Source organism: Thalassophryne amazonica, chromosome 14, assembly GCF_902500255.1.
Source record: "Thalassophryne amazonica chromosome 14, fThaAma1.1, whole genome shotgun sequence".
Lineage (NCBI taxonomy): Eukaryota > Metazoa > Chordata > Actinopteri > Batrachoidiformes > Batrachoididae > Thalassophryne > Thalassophryne amazonica.
Window position 1 is genome coordinate 45506161 of NC_047116.1, and position 22951 is coordinate 45529111.

A 22951-nucleotide genomic window follows, 5' to 3' on the forward strand; every position below is an offset into this window, starting at 1 on the left:
TCTGACAAAATATTTTGATGATATGAAATTGTTTCATTTGGATTCACTTGTCAACATTTTTTCTGAACATGTTTTCATTCATATTTTGTGGCCAGGACTGAATGTTCATTGCAAAAGGTAGGTGGGGGACAGAGACAACAGCAACAACGGCAACAACAAAAAGCGGGTGATCTGACTGATTAACATCACTTTGAGCAGGTGGGATGAGTTCATCAGTGAAATCACCTGCTGGAGTCAGTAGCTGCAAGGAAAACCTCTCGGCCCTTTCTGGAATAGTTTGGACACCACTGCCCTAAACTGTAAGAAGTAAGTAAGTCTTACAAAGCCAAATCAGGAGACCCCTGGAGTCAGTTTTACCCGCCTTTGAGTGCCAAGTCAGGCCTTCAAGAATTGAGTGGTGCCGCAAATAAAATCATTCACCACACAACAGAACTGCCCTGGGATCTGATTAGCAACCACTAGGGCTGAAATGATTAATCAAGTAACTCGAATAATTCAATTACAAAAAATGTTTGAGGCAAATTCTTTGCCCCGAGGCTTTGTTTAACATCGTAGTAAATATGCCGCTCCTGTATGTGGTACTGTAACGCTCCCATAAAAAAACTGAGAAGACCATAGAGCATGCACACAACTAATGTCAGAGCTAATCAATGTAGCAGGCAAGGTTACAACTTTACAAAGCCGCACACTGAGTAAAATAAAGCCTTTTAAGAGAAAGAGGGTTAGCGCTGATCATCTGAAACTGACTTATTGAGCATTTAAAGTGAAGCAGTGTGTTTGTATATTTTTTTAAATAACACGGTTTGGTCCACTGGTTGCTCTCCACCTCCACAGATGAAGCGAAAGGAGGCGCACTTTAAGTGAATCACGTTTAACGATTTAAAAAAAAAAATGCTTTTATTCAGATTTGATAAGAGCTTTTATCCACAGGCTGCACAGTGCAGCTTTTGTGGAAACGCCGCCTCCACAGCTGTTTTTCACAGGCTGTGTTCACCTTCACATGCAGCCTCAGAATCAGAATTCTCAAGATAGGCGCCACGTCACTTCGGCGAAGTGGCCAATCCAAAGGCGAGAATTCGTACCTCCGTGACTGGCCGCTCAGTGAAAACACGCTCAGGCTGTAATGCTGTTCTACTGAAATCAGCTAGTTTGCTTTTGTCTCTAACTTGCTTCTATCAGCCAGCTAGCAGTTATCATTGCTTGGAACAGTTAGATTTATACACCAAGATGACCTGATATGAACCACTGTACATTGACTTTATTGACAAGTTTGACCCCTTTGAAAAGTGACCAAATTACATACATTTGTATTGAGTTTGTTGATGTTTTGACCTTAGAGGTTAAATGCCCGGATGATCGACCTTAAGAATTGCCTTTATTCGCCAAGTATTCACAGCAAACAAGGAATTTGACTTTGGTTTGAGCTGCACTCTCTCTGTGCAGCATGTATAAATATATGCTAAACACTGAATAAATCACAGTAATAAAAATTGCAAATGAAATGAGAGAAAAAAAAAGAATGTCCTGTCTGCAGACTGAAGATTTCACAGCCCGCCTGGCTCGGAAAAGCTCCAAAACTCTTAACGACGTGAAAAAATAAATAATTACTTGGGAAAACAGAGAGAGAGGCAACACCCTAAACTTAAAAGTCTGCGTGATGGCACAGCGACATTGTTCCATTGCTGAGGGAGAGCCCTGTCACGATTGATATGGTATAAAAACACAGAAGAACTTTTTATCCAATTACTTGATTAATCGTTAAAATACTCGATTCCAAAAATATTCGATAGTTGCAGCTCTAGCAACCACCCAGGGAGACCACCGGGTGAAAGCAGCCACCTACTATCTGCTGCAGTTAGATGATGAGAGCCTTTTTTGGTGCAGCTATCACTAAGCGTAATGGTTAAAGGCAGGAACTGTCATTTTTTTGGTTCCACCCATAGGCAGTGCAACGTTCTGATGGGTTGGTAGACTTTTGCAAGAGATCTGTGTGCTCAAGCTCTACACCAGATGGCCAAATTTCTACGTGACATTGCACAACACACACAAAAACATGATATATAGCTGTGTAATAATCTTGATAATTTTGGTATTTTTCATATCTCACTAAAAACTGTTTTGTTAATAATGTGTTTAAAACATGGGGTTACCATGGACATTCATTCAGAAACCAGGAAAAATGCACCTAGTGTCATTATTCTCAGAGTGCTTTCACACCTAATAGTTTGCTTGTCTGATCTGGACAAGTAAGTAAATGTTACAATGCCGCACCTCTTTCTTGGTTCAGTTTACTTTCACACACCAGTATTCTCAAACTGACCAAACCTGATAAACAAAAGCACAATATCCCCGCAGTGGTCAGACGTACTGTGTTTATGTTCCAGGGATGTAGGCATAGCCTGAACGGTGCATCTGGAAAGTATTCACAGCGTTCCACTTTTTCCACATTTTGTTATGTTACAGCCTTATTCCAAAATGGAGTAAATTTTTTTTTCTGTCAAAATTCTACTCACAAAACCCCATAATGACAACATGAAAAAAAGTTTTTGTGAAAAAAAAAATTTTTTTGCAAATTTATTAAAATGAAAAAAGCTAAGAAATTACATCTACATAAATGTTCACACCCTTTGCTCAATACTTTGTTGATGCACCTTTGGCAGCAATTACAGCCTTAAGTCTTCTTGAATATGATGCCACAAACTTGGCACACCTATCTTTGGGCAATTTTGCCCATTCCTCTTTGCAGCACCTCTCAAGCTCTATCATGTTGGATGGGGAGCGTTGGTGTAAAATAGGGCTGGGTATCTCAAATTTCAAGAATCGATTCGATTCCGATTCTTAAGATTTAAAATCTATTATTTTAATTAGATCCGATCCAAAATCGATTTGGGTCAGTGTTATTAAAACCATTTTTGAGCTGTTACCTAACTGTCTAGTTATGCAACATATTAACACTAGTATTATACTGACATTTGACAGCAAATTAATAAAGTATTGGTAGTTAATAATGATGGCTTTAAGACTGATGGCACGGACCAGTCCCCCTCCCAGAATAACAGAGTAGTATTTTTATCTTACAAACATGCTGAAGGCCAAAATTACTGAACAGATCCAGGGCAGTCAAAAGAGGGCACCAGAGGTACCTGGTTAATTGCTCCTGACACAGGTACATTTCTACAGGCTTCCATGTTTTGGCCTGATGCCTTGTTTCTTTTGGCTTTAAAGTAAGGCTGTAACAAAGATGAAAAAAAAAAAAACTATGGTTTTACTTCACAAAATTTGGCCCTCAAAATGCAGGCAATAGTGTTTCAGAGAGTTATAAATTAAAACATTTTTCGGGGGGCAAATGGTCCCATCTCCCTTACGAATACTCGCATCTGCACTGGCTGTGCGGCACGCTGCAAGAGAATGTCTCCCACAGCTGTGCAGCGAGTGTTGGTGGAAAAGACTGACTGAAAAGTAAGTCCACACCAGAGAACCTTCATGCGCTGTCCCACGGACAAGGCACATTATGAGGAACAAAAGGAAAAAAACACACACACACTACTGTGTTAATTCAACAGCAAATGATTCTCTTTTCTTGCATGCAACAGACAAGAGTCTCGGTCATCATGACTGACATCTTTAAATAGCTTTGACAGGCGTTGATGAATAAATTGTGGACCTACTTCTAAATAAGATCCAAACCAGCAGGTCCACAATCAGTGTAGAGAAATGACCATTTTCACGCTCTTGGAAAGTGTAATAGCCAAATTGCAGCGTAATTTTTTCAGAGACGCTGTTCTAATGCTGGCAAGAACTGCATACACACACACACACAACAAAACAAATTATACAATTATCAGTGTTGCCACAGTTACTTTGAAAAGGTAATCCAATTACTGATTACTCCTTGAAAAAGTAACTTAGTTACTTTACTGATTACTCAATTTTAAGAGTAACTAAGTTAGATTACTAGTAACTTTAAAAGTTATTTTCAGCAGCTGCCGACAACAACCCCCTGCCACCTCAACATGAAAATAACCCGTTTTGCCAATACTCACTTTATAGTCACCCTTGACTTTAAGGAACATAAATTGTTTGACAAATGAAATAAAGACTTCTTTCTTGACCTCATATTTAAATGTTGACAGCACTGTAACAATAAAACTTGCAATTGCTAATCTACATTGTTTCTAAATGTAACTATTACATTCTTTCTAACATTTTTCTAACATTTAAATTCTCTCTAAACATTTTAGTTGTCAAAATTATTATTACAAGTTGTATTAGTAGTAGTAGTAAAAAAAAAAGCCTTCAAAAGTGAACCTTTAATCTAGGGGTGCTCCACGCCCCCTTTCCGCCTGGATTCACCCCTGCTTTGGCGTTTGAGCATGAAGAATGGATAACGTTTATTTATGCAGAAAACAACCAGACTGACAGCTAAAGTTTTATCAGCGTTTTTTTATTCATGTCAACCTCAGAAAGAGAGTTTAGGTGCAAGTGGGTGGAATAAAGTGTTAGTTGATAAAGTGTCGCGGATTAGCTGCTTTTTGCGAGGACACACACAGAGCAAAAGCGTAAAAAAGCTCAGAGCAGGTGATCTGTAGTCACCGCACTTTGAGAGATGATGACTGTTTTTTTTTAACTCGGAGCTGCAACACAAAACCACGGATGAAAAACTGCAGATGAAAAGCTCGCACCTTGAGCCCATGTTTAACGCTGCAATCTGTTGTGTGTTGGGGGGTGTGGCTGGACATTTTGGTGTTCTTTTCTTTTCTTTGCTCTCGAGGTGGCATGAAAACTGATTTGTCTGTGGAGATGGTGCTGGCTGAAGAGTCCTTCACCCTCATCAACATCATGTGCAGCACCTGTGAATGGTGCTCACGTGCAGCCTTAAAGACTTTCAGCTGAAGCAGATAATTGGATGGCGTTCTGCATTTAAGTCATGTGTGATTCAAGCAGAACTGCCGGGAGCTCGACCTTGTGATGTTCGTTTGTGAGACGCTGAGGACCGCGCCTGGGTTTGACACATCGTGCCTCTGAAGGAACAAGGGTGAGGGACACATGCTGTCAGCACACATCAGAGGTGATTAATTGTTTGACTAATTGTTGATAGTAACTTGGTATTTTGTTACGCAGTATATGTGAATTGTGATGAGAATTGTGCAGCTTGCTTCTCACTGCTGTGGCGTGCGGACAAGTGATCCTCCACCTGTTGTGAGAAGCTGCTCATTTGCATAAAGCTTAAAATACAGACCTGAATGTGTTGCTGATAGTGTGTCTTTTGAACTGCTGACTTACCTCACCTCTTCTATCCTTCGCAGAGAGTCGGTTTGTTGTGTCCACCTGGGGGGTGTTTGGTGGTAATAGTGAGTCCAGAAGCGCCGGGCTTCAATCCTTTTGGGCGCTGGAGAGCGTGCCAGCCTTCACTCCACCAGAAGGACGCTATTTTAGTTTTTACACTTTATTATGCACCAGCGGGTGAAATAAAGAAATTGTTTTTGTTATTGGAACCGCTTTCTGGTTATTTTTAGCGCTGGGTTCCGTCTGACGCAGGTCCGCTCCTCAACCCACGTCGACACATAACAGTAGTTCCCGGCCATTCCATAATGGACCCAGCGGCAGAGGCGGTTCCTTTCGCCGAAAAAGTTCAAGAACACTTGGAGAAAATATGGGAGCAATTGCCGCATCTCACAAGCCAAATTGGGCCAGCGGACGCCCGTGTTGCGGAGCTTGCAGCGCAAGCCGTTCCGCTTCCTGCTGCTCCAGCTGCGGCACCATCGATACTGGTGCAGATAACTCCGTCTCCCAGAGATTCGGCGTCCGAACTGATTGTTTGTCGTCCGGAGCCTTATGCGGGAGACGTTGAAGCCTGTGCTTCATTGTTGATGCAATGTTCTCTGGTGACGTATCTCCAGGTGTTCTGGGACAGGCAAAATAACACACACACAAAAAAAAAACAAAAAAACAACAAAAAAAAAACTTGTATGGGTTAATGTTTTTTCTTTGAATAGGGGTTATAATTTGTTTGGGGAGTCAGAGGCGTGTCTGGTGGAGTGAACGTTAGGCGGTTAGAAGCCCGTCTGGGCTCACTTGATTGTTATTTTTTATGTGTTTTTAGGTATTTTCTGTTTGGGTTGTTGGGTCGTTTTATTTTGTTGTTTTTTATTTCCCTACATCCCTAACCCCAACCTCACTTGCCCCAAGACCGTTCGTCTTGTGGGTTGTGGGGTGGTGCAGGTTGGTCACGCTGAGCGTTCTCAGAAGACCTCTGCACCTGGGGGGGGGGGGGGGGTGTTAGGGGCGTTTTTCTTGGTTTGGTTAGGGCCCGGTTCCACTCCAGCCTCGGTGAGCCTTTGTACCGTTTGTCATTGGTGTTGCCGGGGTGTGGTGCAGCGGGAACATGCCTCAGTCGGAGGGGTGGGCCGATCTGTTGCCGTTCGCCATTTCGGTACTTCCACCCCTCCCGAGAGGCTGGGGTATGGTCGAGTTGGGGCACCGGACGTATTTCCGGTTTTCCGCTGCGCCTTGGGGTTAGGGCTGGGTTAGTTTTTCCTGTTCCCTTCCCCGGCTTAATGTTTTGAGCCGTTCGCCAAAATTGAGCCGCCGAGGGGCTCTGGGGGGGACCTGGGGTCTTTCGGGGTGCCGGGGAAGGTAACAGGGTTTACAGTTGTTTTATTTGCCCCCGGGGTTGTTTTAGGTAGTCCTCCGGGGGTTGGACTTTGATTTTGTTTTGTTTCCTTCCGGGTTCCACCTCCATGGTTGATGGGACGGTCCTCTGGGGGGGAAATTGACTTGTGGGGCCGACTAGCCAGGTGTGGCCGGGTCTGGGGTTCCGGGGTTGTGGGGAGGGTGCCTCCTGGGGTTTGATGGTACGGTCCTCTGGGGGGGCGCCGTTTGCTCCATGTATACCTGGGGACCTTTGTGGGATTCCGGTTCTGGCTATTACTCCTGGAACCGGCGGTAAAGGCCTTCTGGGGGGGGTTGGGCTCTGCAGGTCGTTCTGGGGGGGTTGTTTGTTATTTTTCTTTTATGCATTTATGTTTGTATTGTGTTTGTGGGGCTGTGTTGGGTTTTTGCGTTTGGGAGTTTTTCTTTTCTTCCCGGGGTTAGATGGGACAGTCCCCTGGGGAGGTTTTGGGTGGGTTTTATGTTTTTTCTTGTGTGTTGGATTATACTAGGGACTGTTTTGGGGTTTTTGTTGATGCCAGCCGGCCTTCCAGCTGCGGTGCCCTGTCCTGCTGTCTGTGGTGGACCTTGGGAGCGTTGTGCTGTCTGCTTCCTGACGAGGACCCCGGAGGGAGGTGCTGTTCTCGGGCCTGGTCTGTTCGGTCGCAAAGGAAGGCTTCCCGTTAAAGGGGGGGTACTGTTGTGTGTTGGGGGGTGTTGTTGGACATTTTGGTGTTCTTTTCTTTTCTTTGCTCTCGAGGTGGCATGAAAACTGATTTGTCTGTGGAGATGGTGCTGGCTGAAGAGTCCTTCACCCTCATCAACATCATGTGCAGCACCTGTGAATGGTGCTCACGTGCAGCCTTAAAGACTTTCAGCTGAAGCAGATAATTGGATGGCGTTCTGCATTTAAGTCATGTGTGATTCAAGCAGAACTGCCAGGAACTCGACCTTGTGATGTTCGTTTGTGAGACGCTGAGGACCGCGCCTGGGTTTGACACATCGTGCCTCTGAAGGAAGAAGGGTGAGGGACACATGCTGTCAGCACATATCAGAGGTGATTAATTGTTTGACTAATTGTTGATAGTAACTTGGTATTTTGTTACGCAGTATATTTGAATTGTGATGAGAATTGTGCAGCTTGCTTCTCACTGCTGTGGCGTGCGGACAAGTGATTCTCCACCTGTTGTGAGAAGCTGCTCATTTGCATAAAGCTTAAAATACAGACCTGAATGTGTTGCTGATAGTGTGTGTCTTTTGAAGGATATTAGTTGTAACTGCTGACTTACCTCACCTCTTCTATCCTTCGCAGAGAGTCGGTTTGTCGTGTCCACCTGGGGGGTGTTTGGCGGTAATAGTGAGTCCAGAAGCGCCGGGCTTCGATCCTTTTGGGCGCTGGAGAGCGTGCCAGCCTTCACTCCACCAGAAGGACGCTATTTTAGATTTACACTTTATTATGCACCAGCGGGTGAAATAAAGAAATTGTTTTTGTTATTGGAACCGCTTTCTGGTTATTTTTAGCGCTGGGTTCCGTCTGACGCAGGTCCGCTCCTCAACCTGCGTCGACACATAACACAATCAACCTTCAATGCAAAAATAATAGTAACGGACAGTGACTTGGAGAAGTAACTTCAATCTGATTACTGATTTGGAAAGATTAACGCGTTACATTACTTGTTACTGAAAAAAAAAACAGTGAGATTACAGTAATGCATTACTAAGTAACTAAGTTACTAAGTAATGCATTACAGGCATCCAGTGGTGGGCACAGCTAACTAAAAAGTTAGCTTCGATAACTATAACTGGTAATCAGCTAACTGAAATCTATCTTTTTATCTTTTTTAATGGTAAACCAATAAACTGCCTAAAAACTTATCGGAAACTACAGATAACCGATAACTTTCAATTTTGCCTCCCAACGCTCTCAGCTACTAAGAAGCTGATTTGGGATTTTAAACACCGCCAAATCTTCTAATAGAACCAATGGCAATCACAAACCCAAACAGCCAATGAGCCAATAAGCCAGTGCTTCTGCTTTGTGCACTCTGCCCCCTGCTGTAGGGAAGCATCATTTACCTCGACAGGATACGGTGGTCTAGCGATGAGGCAGAGGTCTTGAAATGGAAAGCAGGTTTGAATTATGGTTTTGCTTTATAAATAAAATTATTCCAGATAGAATAAATAATGCACTAATTCTGAATATTTGTACATTAACACATTAAAGGGATTATGGGTAAACTAAGCCTCCGCTCATACTGATTGGTTGATTTATTCATTCAATGTAAAAACCAACACAAGTGAATCAATGTAATGTGTTGGTGTTTACAAATAAATGTGCTTTTATAAAATATGTCATTTTTCTCATTTGTATAAAAAAAGAAAGAAATTGTCAAGATCCCGCTAGACAACGGCTAAGCGTACACGTGATGACATCACAACTCTATCCAGTTAGAGATAGAGACAAGGTTTCTTTCAATAACAAGAACTGTCAAAAAACTTTCTTGTGTGTGGTTGGAATTGTGTGGTGATAGGAATCGCCATTTGAATGCTTGAATAATGATGTCAGTCGCACAATGAAATCAAATAATAGTGAAAACATGTTCGGTGCAGTGTCATAACGCATCAATCAGTTGCTCCGTGAGGCATCATAACATCCCATCGGTTAGCGGCTCGGTGCGGTGTTATAACAGGTCAATCAGTCGATCCATGAGGCGTCATAGCATCCGATCGGTTAACGGCTCGGTGCGGTGTTATAACAGATCAATCAGTCGCTCCGTGCGGTGTTATAACAGATTACTCAGTTGTTCCGTGAGGTGTCATAACATCCGATCGGTTAGCGGCTTGGTGCGGTGTTATAACAGATAAATCAGTGACTCCGTGCAGTGTTATAACAGATCAATCAGTCGCTTCATGAGGTGTCATAACATCCGATCGGTTAGCAGCTTGCTGTGGTGTTATAACAGATCAATCAGTCGCTTCGTGCAGTGTTATAACATCCGATCGGTTAGCAGCTTGCTGTGGTGTTATAACAGATCAATCAGTCGCTTTGTGCAGTGTTATAACAGATCAATCAGTCTCTTCATGAGGCGTCATAACATCCGATCGGTTAGCAGCTTGGTGCGGTGTTATAACAGAGCAATCAGTCGCTCTGTGCAGTGTTATAACAGATCAATCAGTCACTTCGTGAGGCGTCATAACATCTGATCGGTTAGCGGCTTGGTGCGGTGTTATAACAGAGCAATCAGTCGCTCTGTGCAGTGTTATAACAGATCAGTCACTTCGTGAGGCGTCATAACATCCAATCGGTTAGCAGCTCGGTGCGGTGTTATAACAGAGCAATCAGTCGCTCTGTGCAGTGTTATAACAGATCAATCAGTCGCTCCGTGAGGCGTCATAACATCCAATCGGTTAGCGGCTTGGTGCGGTGTTATAACAGATCAATCAGTCACTTCGTGAGGTGTCATAACATCCGATCGGTTAGCAGCTCGGTGCAGTGTTATAACAGATCAGTCAGTCGCTCCGTGAGGCGTCATGACATCAAGCCTGGTTCACATGGCAAGATAATTAGGCCGATATCGGACCCGATCTTCCCCTTCCGACAATCTTAAGGACGCCCCGACAATCGTGATGACGCTAAATATAATCTTATCAGATATTCCTGCCATGTGTGGTGTGTTAAGAAGGAGGTGAGGAGCTAAATGTGACATGCAGCCAATCAGAAAGCGAAGTGTTTGACCTGTTCGTGTGTGAAATCTGTTCGTGTGTGTTGTTTTTACCGTGTGGCTACACAACACACACTGTACAACCAAACCTGTCAGATCTATGATTTTTTTTTTTTTTTTATCTCCACGTGTGTGGCCTGTTAGGTTTTCAAATCCTACAGATAATTTTAAAATCCTGCGGTCGACAACACTGTGATATAACCGGTTGCCAGTAGATGGCAGTGTTCTATGCATTTTGACGCCGGTTATATTACACGGCATAAATCACAATTTAACAGACTTGCAACCTGTGCTTCTCCTGGCATTATTACATAAAACAAACACAATAACAACGTCTATAAACCCAGAGAATATATTCACGAGAGTTTTAGGCACAATATACATGGGTGCTGGTGAGAAAAAATTTTGACTGTGGACGGTTTATGCGGCGAAGCCGCACAATACAGGCGCGCACGAAGTGTACTAAGGGGGTCCGGTGGCATGTTGCCCCCCCACCCAGACGTTTTTTAAAAATGGTGCATTTTGGTGCATTCTGGGGAATTCTGGACACACAATTCTTAATTAGAAAAATCACTTTTTCTCAGTGATTTTTCTAAATAAAAAAGTGTATCTCTGACTGCAAAAAAAGTTGTATACTGTGATACTTACCAATTTTTCACTGGCACTATAACCCAATATATAATACCAAAATAAGACATCCAAATAAGTCTGCTTAGAAAATTGTATATGTAATAATAAAACCTCAGATCAACCATCATTTTCATCAAAATATGAGATCAAGAAAAAGGTAACTATATGTACATATTTTCCTTTTTCTGCCAATGATGCATTCTTGGAATGCTAGTAACTTGTCCAAAATTAGTTTGGTTAAAATTTTAACCATAAGTTAAAACTGTATGCCTCTGGATGACTTGGGTGATATTGCCAGCGTATTAGTATGGGGTCAAAAGAAATGAACTTTTTTCTTTTCTATGACCAGTTCTCCTTTGCCTGCACAGGATAGAGCGGTTTCTTCTAGAACCAGCTCTTCTCTGTTTGTAGAGGATAGAACTGTGCATCTACTACAAAAAGCTACTGTATGTCTGCAAAAATGTTAGCGGTCTAAAAATTATCAGACCAAAACTTATTGGAAGATAATTGATCCGATGATGGTTTTCAAAGTTATCTGAGAAGCTAATCCGATAATGAAAACATTATCTTCGATGGTTAGCGGATTAGCGGAACTGTGCCCATCACTTCCGGCATCACTAATAGTTATATAGTTTGGAATTTACATTTGGGTCAAACAGCTGGTCTAGTTTGTGTTCTCACCACAAGTGAACTGTACCATGGTCCACTCAGAACCAGACAGAGTTTAAATGAGCATTCACCACACCTTGAATGAACCACACTATCTGAAGAATTGGAAAGTGGTCCAGTTGAAACTGACCAAACAGGAAAGGTGTGAATGTGACCTAAATGAATTTGGTGTGAAAGCAAAACTCAGAGAAATGAAGTAAATAAAAATAAAAAAATTAATGACCCACAGAAATTCAACTTACTTGCTATTAAAAGCTCATAAAACCCCCTGATGACCTCCGAGAACATGTTCTCCAGGTGTTTTATGAAGTTGAGCTTTTCATCAGCTGTGCTGAAAATTTGGCAGATCTTTTGTACGAGGTGCACCACCCAGTTCATGCTGTAGCCATCCTTCTCACATACCTAAAACATAAAACTGCCCAAATCAGCCAAGAAACTTAAAACAAGTGAAATGCAAAATAATATAATCTGGCTGTGAGGAACAACTACAAACACTGTGTCAACTGCTTAAATCTAAATTATTTTTCTTCCTAATTATTAGCATCCAGGCTGAATTTGCCATATTTAAAGAATGATGCTGATACGTGACAAAAACAGCTGTGCCTCCCCATTAGGCAGCAATACAAGTAATAATCCAAAAATGAGGTCCTTTCAGCATACAATGTCATCAGTAGACCAGGGAAATTTTAACAGTGATTTTAAAAATAATACTTGTAAAATAAGCAGTACTTAAGTTTTCTCACCAGTGTGATGTAGACAATGAGTGTTGAGATCTCAGTGAGTCTTCCGTTGATTGCCTTGCTGACCAAGATGGTGTAGCAAAAATTGCTGCCACACATCACCAAGAGACGAGCCACATTCTCCACATGCCACTGCCAGGGAAGGACTGGGGAATGCGAGACAGAGGAGGATAATCAGCTACATTAACTGGGGTTTTACTATGTCTATTTCCAGGTGTGAATCCACAGTGTGAAATTATTTGAAAACCAATGCAGGAAAGTACCAGTCAGCTCCTCCAGGACTGCTACCATCGAGTCAGCGGTCCAGCCTTTGACGTCTAGTTTGCTGAACAGCAGGACGATGGCCTCAGCCAGTTCACACAGAGCCTCTTCAGGCTGCCCTCTCGCCACTAGCTGCTGCCAGCCCAGAGTGCCTGCAGGGAGGACAGCATCTCACTCACATATAGAGATGGGTATTGATAGGATTTTATCGATATCGATAACATTATCGATTCCGCTTATCGAGTCGATTCCGTATCGATTCCCTTATTGATACCGCTTGTAAATTTTCTGTCTATTAAAAGTAGGCTTTACAGGTTTTCTATGTCAACATTTTATTGAGTCTTAAAGTAAATAAATATGAAATTGGTCACTGGATCCTTGATCTCTGGACATAAATAGAAATAAACAAAATCTGTAGTTTTTGTCAAAAGCATTTCCTTTCAGACATTATTGACATGACTGTCATGCCATACGTCTTAGCTGAGCTCTTACAGCTGTGCTGTGCTGCACATCAGAATGTAATAAAGAATGCAGGACATCTCCCCATGATGAAATCCACGGAATTCCGTGGATCCGCAGAGTTTTCACAGCCCTGATTTTGTCATGGCAGAAGTCTGTCATGCAGCAGAGATGACAAGAACTTAATGAGTTGTGTGGTGCAAGTCAGCATGTCAAAAAGCCTCCCTGTGTTTACATTACCCATAATTATTTTCTTTTATTTGCATCTGTCAGAAGCAATAGATGCGCAGCAGCACAGGAGCAAAACCTGACCTTTAAATTTACAGAAAACAATCGATGACAGAAATGTGACATTGCCACAAGACTTTGGACCAGTAAAAATTCAGAATCTTGTTGTCCAAAATGTAGCAAATGAATATCTCACTGAATTTACATTTAAAATTAATTAATCAATCAATCAATTTTATTTATATAGCACCAAATCACAACAAACAGTTGCCCCAAGGCGCTTTATATTGTAAGGCAAGGCCATACAATAATTACGTAAAACCCCAACAGTCAAAATGACCCCCTGTGAGCAAGCACTTGGCTACAGTGGGAAGGAAAAACTCCCTTTTAACAGGAAGAAACCTCCAGCAGAACCAGGCTCAGGGAGGGGCAGTCTTCTGCTGGGACTGGTTGGGGCTGAGGGAGAGAACCAGGAAATAGACATGCTGTGGAGGGGAGCAGAGATCAATCACTAATGATTAAATGCAGAGTGGTGCATACAGAGCAAAACGAGAAAGAAACACTCAGTGCATCATGGGAACCCCCCAGCAGTCTAAGTCTATAGCAGCATAACTAAGGGATGGCTCAGGGTCACCTGATCCAGCCCTAACTATAAGCTTTAGCAAAAAGGAAAGTTTTAAGCCTAATCTTAAAAGTAGAGAGGGTGTCTGTCTCCCTGATCCGAATTGGGAGCTGGTTCCACAGGAGAGGAGCCTGAAAGCTGAAGGCTCTGCCTCCCATTCTACTCTTACAAACCCTAGGAACTACAAGTAAGCCTGCAGTCTGAGAGCGAAGCGCTCTATTGGGGTGATATGGTACTACGAGGTCCCTAAGATAAGATGGGACATGATTATTCAAAACCTTATAAGTAAGAAGAAGAATTTTAAATTCTATTCTAGAATTAACAGGAAGCCAATGAAGAGAGGCCAATATGGGTGAGATATGCTCTCTCCTTCTAGTCCCCGTTAGTACTCTAGCTGCAGCATTTTGAATTAACTGAAGGCTTTTCAGGGAACTTTTAGGACAACCTGATAATAATGAATTACAATAGTCCAGCCTAGAGGAAATAAATGCATGAATTAGTTTTTCAGCATCACTCTGAGACAAGACCTTTCTAATTTTAGAGATATTGCGTAAATGCAAAAAAGCAGTCCTACATATTTCTTTAATATGCGCTTTGAATGACATATCCTGATCAAAAATGACTCCAAGATTTCTCACAGTATTACTAGAGGTCAGGGTAATGCCATCCAGAGTAAGGATCTGGTTAGACACCATGTTTCTAAGATTTGTGGGGCCAAGTACAATAACTTCAGTTTTATCTGAGTTTAAAAGCAGGAAATTAGAGGTCATCCATGTCTTTATGTCTGTAAGACATTCCTGCAGTTTAGCTAATTGGTGTGTGTCCTCTGGCTTCATGGATAGATAAAGCTGGGTATCATCTGCATAACAATGAAAATTTAAGCAATGCTGTCTAATAATACTGCCTAAGGGAAGCATGTATAAAGTGAATAAAATTGGTCCTAGCACAGAACCTTGTGGAACTCCATAATTAACCTTAGTCTGTGAAGAAGATTCCCCATTTACATGAACAAATTGTAATCTATTAGATAAATATGATTCAAACCACCGCAGCGCAGTGCCTTTAATACCTATGGCATGCTCTAATCTCTGTAATAAAATTTTATGGTCAACAGTATCGAAAGCAGCACTGAGGTCTAACAGAACAAGCACAGAGATGAGTCCACTGTCTGAGGCTATAAGAAGATCATTTGTAACCTTCACTAATGCTGTTTCTGTACTATGATGAATTCTAAAACCTGACTGAAACTCTTCAAATAGACCATTCCTCTGCAGATGATCAGTTAGCTGTTTTACAACTACCCTTTCAAGAATTTTTGAGAGAAAAGGAAGGTTGGAGATTGGCCTATAATTAGCTAAGATAGCTGGGTCAAGTGATGCCTTTTTAAGTAATGGTTTAATTACTGCCACCTTAAAAGCCTGTGGTACATAGCCAACTAATAAAGATACATTGATCATATTTAAGATCGAAGCATTAAATAATGGTAGGGCTTCCTTGAGCAGCCTGGTAGGAATGGGGTCTAATAGACATGTTGATGGTTTGGATGAAGTAACTAATGAAAATAACTCAGACAGAACAATCAGAGAGAAAGAGTCTAACCAAATACCGGCATCACTGAAAGCAGCCAAAGATAATGATACGTCTTTGGGATTAAGAATTAATTAATTAATTCTTAATTAATTAAGAATTAAGTACAATTGCAATCACAGGATTTTTATTATTTTTCTTAAAAATTATTCAGCCATAGGGTTTTACATTGAACTGTGGTTCAAGAATTTGTTTCAAGAATTAGTTTGTGATATGACTTCAGTGCTGTAAAGTTTTGCCCATCTCTGTTCATAAACCTCTTTACTGCTGTGACCCTTGGTTAGATAAGCTTTTTTGTCAACAATTTTCCCAGCTTTAGAGGACACAAGATCACTTTCACAGTTAATTTTGTGCCCCTCACTGGTTCCAATCTGTTTCTCCTGTTTCTAGGGCTTTATTCAACTCCCCTTTACACAGGGACGGGTCTGTCCAATGGTCCTTGTACAGTTCAATTCAATTCAATTCAGTAATTAAACTTATAGAGCGCCAAATCATGACAGTGTTGTCTCAAGGCGCTTCACATAAAACAACTCAAAAAAACAAAACAAAACAAATTAAATTAAAAAAAATCAAAGAGCATGATCAAAAGGTTAAAAGCATGATATAAAGTTTAAAAGGTGAAAATAAAAGGATAAAAGAATAGTAAACAACATATTAATCATATAAAATAGAAAACAAATGCATCTTCAGACTTGACTTAAAAGTCTGCACAGAGTCTGACTGCCTCACGAGCACAGGGAGATCATTCCACAGGACCGGGGCACAATAGGAAAAGGCTCTATTTCCCACAGACTTTTTATTCACCAATGAAATCATGTCGAATGCCACATGTAGCCAAAGAGACACTCAGCTGCCGCCAGGACCTTACAAGGTCTGCTCGGTATCCTCTCACAAACCGCCATCATCGCAATGGTTACTGTCAAGTATGAAGCTACACCTGACTTCTGCAGGAGAATCGCCAAGCCCAGAAGGCACACAAATACCACACGGGCCATGCAACAACCCCTCACAGACCATCCCTTGACTGCTCGATTGGCACAACAACAGCAGATCCTCCACTGACACGTGACCGAAGTGATGTGAGTTTGGACATGAACTCAGAAAAAAAAGAGCAATATCATTTCAAAGCAGAGTTGTAGTCTTACACACCTCTCTGCAGCTTCTCTCCCCCTGCCATCCCCTCATTACCCTATCCCCGTAGAGACGGTGCCTGCTCCCAGACCACCAATAACCAGCAAAAATCTATTTAAGCATAAAAATTCAAAAAGAAAAAATAATATAGCACCTTCAACTGCACCACAGACTAAAACAGTTAAATGTGGTTTATTAAACATTAGGTCTCTCTCTTCTAAGTCCCTGTTAGTAAATGATATAATAATTGATCAACATATTGATTTATTCTGCCTTACAGAAACCTGGTTACAGCAGGATGAATATGTTAGTTTAAATGAGTCAACACCCCCAAGTCACACTAACTGTCAGAATGCTCGTAGCACGGGCCGAGGGGGAGGATTAGCAGCAATCTTCCACTCCAGCTTATTAATTAATCAAAAACCCAGACAGAGCTTTAATTCATTTGAAAGCTTGACTCTTAGTCTTGTCCATCCAAATTGGAAGTCCCAAAAAACAGTTTTATTTGTTATCTATCGTCCACCTGGTCGTTACTGTGAGTTTCTCTGTGAATTTTCGGACCTTTTGTCTGACTTAGTGCTTAGCTCAGATAAGATAATTATAGTGGGCGATTTTAACATCCACACAGATGCTGAGAATGACAGCCTCAACACTGCATTTAATCTATTGTTAGACTCGATTGGCTTTGCTCAAAATGTAAATGAGTCCACCCACCACTTTAATCATACCTTAGATCTTGTTCTGACTTATGGTATGTAAATTGAAGACTTAACAGTATTCCCTGAAAACCCCCTTCTGTCTGATCATTTCTTAATAACATTTACATTTACTCTGATGGACTACCCAGCAGTGGGGAATAAGTTTCATTACAGTAGAAGTCTTTCAGAAAACGCTGTAACTAGGTTTAAGGATATGATTCCTTCTTTATGTTCTCCAATGCCATATACCAACACAGGGCAGAGTAGCTACCTAAACTCTGTGAGTGAGATAGATTATCTCGTCAATAGTTTTACTTCCTCATTGAGGACAACTGTGGATGCTGTAGCTCCTCTGAAAAAGAGAGCCTTAAATCAGAAGTGCCTGACTCTGTGGTATATCTCACAAACTCGCAGCTTAAAGCAGATAACCCGTAAGTTGGAGAGGAAATGGCATCTCACTAATTTAGAAGATCTTCACTTAGCCTGGAAAAAGAGTCTGTTGCTCTATAAAAAAGAAGCCCTCCATAAAGCTAGGACATCTTACTACTCATCACTAATTGAAGAAAATAAGAACAACCCCAGGTTTCTTTTCAGCACTGTAGCCAGGCTGACAAAGAGTCAGAGCTCTATTGAGCTGAGTATTCCTTTAACTTTAACTAGTAATGACTTCATGACTTTCTTTGCTAATAAAATTTTAACTATTAGAGAAAAAATTACTCATAACCATCCCAAAGACATGTCGTTATCTTTGGCTGCTTTCAGTGATGCCGGTATTTGGTTAGACTCTTTCTCTCTGATTGTTCTGTCTGCGTTATTTTCATTAGTTACTTCCTCCAAACCATCAACATGTCTATTAGACCCCATTCCTACCAGGCTGCTCAAGGAAGCCCTACCATTAACTAATGCTTCGATCTTAAATATGATCAATCTATCTTTATTAGTTGGCTATGTACCACAGGCTTTTAAGGTGGCAGTAATTAAACCATTACTTAAAAAGCCATCACTTGACCCAGCTATCTTAGCTAATTATAGGCCAATCTCCAACCTTCCTTTTCTCTCAAAAATTCTTGAAAGGGTAGTTGTAAAACAGCTAACTGATCATCTGCAGAGGAATGGTCTATTTCAGGGGTGGGCAATCACCTGCCATAAAGGGCCGAGACACTGCAGGTTTTCCGTGCAACCAGTCACCTCAGCAGGTGATTTCATTAATGATCAGGTGTCTCAGCAGGTGATTTAATTGACAACCAGGTGTTTATGTTCAGAGGAGAAGCTCATCAGCAACCCACCTGCTGAGGTGAATGGTTGCATGGAAAACCTGCAGTATCTCGGCCCTCGATGCCCACCCCTGGTCTATTTGAAGAGTTTTAGTCAGGTTTTAGAATTCATCATAGTACAGAAACAGCATTAGTGAAGGTTACAAATGATCTTCTTTTGGCCTCAGGCAGTGGACTCATCTCTGTGCTTGCCCTGTTAGACCTCAGTGCTGCTTTTGATACTGTTGACCATAAAATTTTATTACAGAGATTAGAGCATGCCATAGGTATTAAAGGCACTGCACTGCGGTGGTTTGAATCATATTTATCTAATAGATTACAATTTGTTCATGTAAATGGGGAATCTTCTTCACACACTAAGGTTAATTATGGAGTTCCACAAGGTTCTGTGCTAGGACCAATTTTATTCACTTTATACATGCTTCCCTTAGGCAGTATTATTAGACAGCACTGCTTAAATTTTCATCGTTACACAGATGATACCCAGCTTTATCTATCCATGAAGCCAGAGGACACACACCAATTAGCTAAACTGCAGGATTGTCTTACAGACATGAAGACATGGATGACCTCTAATTTCCTGCTTTTAAACTCAGATAAAACTGAAGTTATTGTACTTGGCCACACAAATCTTAGAAACATGGTGTCTAACCAGATCCTTACTCTGGATGGCATTACCCTGACCTCTAGTAATACTGTGAGAAATCTTGGAGTAATTTTTGGTCAGGATATGTCCTTCAATGCGCATATTAAGCAAATATGTAGGACTGCTTTTTTGCATTTGCGCAATATCTCTAAAATTAGAAAGGTCTTGTCTCAGAGTGATGCTGAAAAACTAATTCATGCATTTATTTCCTCTAGGCTGGACTACTGTAATTCATTATTATCAGATTGTCCTAAAAGTTCCCTGAAAAGCCTTCAGTTAATTCAAAATGCTGCAGCTAGAGTACTGACGGGGACTAGAAGGAGAGCGCATATTTCACCCATATTGGCCTCTCTTCATTGGCTTCCTGTTAATTCTAGAATAGAATTTAAAATTCTTCTTCTTACTTATAAGGTTTTGAATAATCAGGTCCCATCTTATCTTAGGGACCTCATAGTACCATATCACCCCAATAGAGTGCTTCGCTCTCAGACTGCAGGCTTACTTGTAGTTCCTAGGGTTTTTAAGAGTAGAATGGGAGGCAGAGCCTTCAGCTTTCAGGCTCCTCTCCTGTGGAACCAGCTCCCAATTCGGATCAGGGAGACAGACACCCTCTCTACTTTTAAGATTAGGCTTAAAACTTTCCTTTTTGCTAAAGCTTATAGTTAGGGCTGGATCAGGTGACCCTGAACCATCCCTTAGTTATGCTGGTATAGACTTAGACTGCTGGGGGGTTCCCATGATGCACTGAGTATTTCTTTCTCTTTTTGCTCTGTATGCACCACTCTGCATTTAATCATTAGTGATTGATCTCTGCTCCCCTCCACAGCATGTCTTTTTCCTGGTTCTCTCCCTCAGCCCCAACCAGTCCCAGCAGAAGACTGCCCCTCCCTGAGCCTGGTTCTGCTGGAGGTTTCTTCCTGTTAAAAGGGAGTTTTTCCTTCCCACTGTCGCCAAGTGCTTGCTCACAGGGGGTCGTTTTGACCGTTGGGGTTTTTCCGTAATTATTGTATGGCTTTTGCTTTGCAATATAAAGCGCCTTGGGGCAACTGTTTGTTGTGATTTGGCACTATATAAATAAAATTGATTTGATTTGATTTCAATATCACAGCCAACTGGCACAATGATCAGGACTCTGTGCTGTCATTTTTATGAATAAAGTTCCTTTTATAAAGCACTAGGGATAGGTATTGATGAGATTTTATCGATATCGATACCATTATCGATTCCGCTTATCGATCCGATTCCGATTAAGCAAAAGGCTATTGATGTAAGTGGATCAAATAATTTCTTAACGATACCTGAAAAGGACCGGTTCCCACCCAACCCTATAAAGCACTATTATAAAGCACAAAATGACTTCCTTGTCAGTTGATATTCGCAAACTTAATCAGACACTTTTGTCTGCGTTCAAATCTGAGCAGAGCTCAGGCTGAGAGATTTGTTTTCTACTTTTCCTGCAGCTGATGGTTCATTCTGGGCTTTTGAAAGCTCCAATGTCAATCATGTAGCACGTCTGTCACCGAAAGTGTATTACGTCAGACACCTCCAACAAGTAATCTGAACCCCAATTACTGTTATTATGACAACCTGTAGCACTAAGTAAAAAAAACTGTCACCATAAAAGACAAAACGAGCTAAATATTAAATGAATCCTATTTCCAGGTTTCTGTAGGTGCACGTTCAATCTGGATTTTGTGTGTGGTCTATTTTTCCCCACTGCCGTGCGTCTAACTGCACCTGCATGAAAACACCTCACGTGGAAAGTTTAAATATACAAGTAGGTACATTAAGTTCATTGTTCGACTCCTCACAGTTTTGTCCTTTTTTCCATGAATTGTACAATCCAGAGATTCACTCACAGAGCTCCGTGTGGAGCTCCGGTCAAAAGAAGAAAAAAGTGAGTTTTCTGAAAAGGACAACAGTCATGTGACTTTTATTCAGTCCCTGCAATGTTTTTTTTTTTAATCGGTTTTTATTTTTTATGCCCGTCAATTGCCTTCCAGCCATAGAAAGTCTAGCGAAATGTGTTATTTTCGAGTGATGTCACTTTTCTGCAGACATGCACACAAGATAAATCCTACTAGGGATGTCCCGATCAGGTTTTTTGGCCCCAATCTGATTCCGAGTCATCTGATTTTGAGTATCTGCCGATACCGAGTCCCGATCTGATACATTAAAAAACTGGATGAACAATGAACAAATGCTAAATATATAATAATTTCATTTTAATCACCTTATTTTATTATTTATCACTTAAAAAGTGCACTTCTCCTTGAGGTATCTTGAACAATCAAGTAATAATCTACCAGATTTAAAAAATGTACAAATTTCCATGTTATTTTATTTATCTAAAAATAAATGTCCAAGGTTCCGTATGTTAAACAAGAAATTATCTCATCTGAAATAACAGGTGGTTTTAATTTATAGATGAAAGGTTTCTAAAGAACCATTTATTGATTTAGCTATTTTAAATACAAGTGTTCTAACTTTTTTTAAACAGTAATCAGAAATTTTGAGGTAACAAACAACAACAAAAAACATTTCCAAGGATTTTTCTTCAGACACATGGTTTCTGCACTGATCTGTGGTTCAAATCCCCGCCTGACTGGAAAATCACTAAGGGCCCTTGGTCAAGGTCTTTAATCCCCTAGTTGCTCCCGGTGTGTAGTGAGCGCCTTGTATGGCAGCACCCTGACATCGGGGTGAATGTGAGGCATAATTGTAAAGCGCTCTGAGCGTCTGATGCAGATGGAAAAGCGCTATATAAATGCAGTCCATTTACCATTTGTACAGATCAGTGGTTTCTGCCACAAGTCTTCCGTGTTTTGGCCCGACGCGTCGTTCCTATTGGACAGCGCGAAGCTACGTCACAGCTCAGAGCGTCAAAGTTCAAAAGTCAACTTGAAAAATAAAAGGAAAAAAAAAGCAACTTACATTTGCGTCCTGACAGTCCTCAGTGTCCGTCTGATGCTTTATCAGTGTTCAACAAGTTCAGAGCAGCGCAGTGAACTTGAATGAAGATGGAAGCTCTTTAAGACGCACTCCTAAATGTGATGAGTGCGCATGTCGCTTGTGCGCACACCATCTCTCGCTCCGTTTTGCAGACAAACGATCACAGGACAATTTTTTTTATTTTCTTTTTGCTAATCAGATGACAGATCGTTGTCCTGAGGAGTTGGTCAGCACCAGGTCCTGCTGCGCACGGAAGGATGACTGAGCAAGAGTTTCGGTGGAAAAGTGTCCATCATCCTCTTGTCATTCCATCGAGGCATAAGGCTGTGCGCGTAAACACACAAACAGCAGTTCTGTGAAAGAAACTTGTGCGCATAACTCCCCCCACCTCTGTCCGGGTTACAATTCCATCTCCTCTTCCCAAATTCACTGCGCAACTCTGGTTCCCTTTTCTCCTCTGGAATCGGTTTCAGCCGCACGCGTGTGCAAAAATGTCCGTTGAACTTTTTTTCTTTTGTTCAATTAAAAAAAAAGATTGGGTTGAACTTTGACCGCGTCAGCCTGCCGACAAGCGGCAATGCACGCTCCCGTCAGAAGTGTGGCGTCAAAAGCCGAGCTAAAGCGACGCTTCGCCTCTAAAAAGCAACGCGTCTCACGCCTCTGACGCTTCCGACGTGTGAA

General features: G+C 41.5%; 1 protein-coding gene across 1 annotated transcript in view; it reads right to left on the reverse strand.

Annotated features, from left to right (window-relative positions):
- Window positions 1-22951, reverse strand: part of LOC117524259 (F-box only protein 47-like) — a 41974-nt gene that overhangs the window by 4624 nt on the left and 14399 nt on the right. Inside the window, exons 7-9 of the mRNA XM_034186029.1 lie at window positions 12676-12825; window positions 12416-12558; window positions 11915-12074 (exon numbers count right to left, since the gene is read on the reverse strand). Coding sequence (XP_034041920.1) covers window positions 11915-12074; window positions 12416-12558; window positions 12676-12825 — 453 coding nt within the window. The remainder of the gene's footprint in view (window positions 1-11914; window positions 12075-12415; window positions 12559-12675; window positions 12826-22951) is intronic.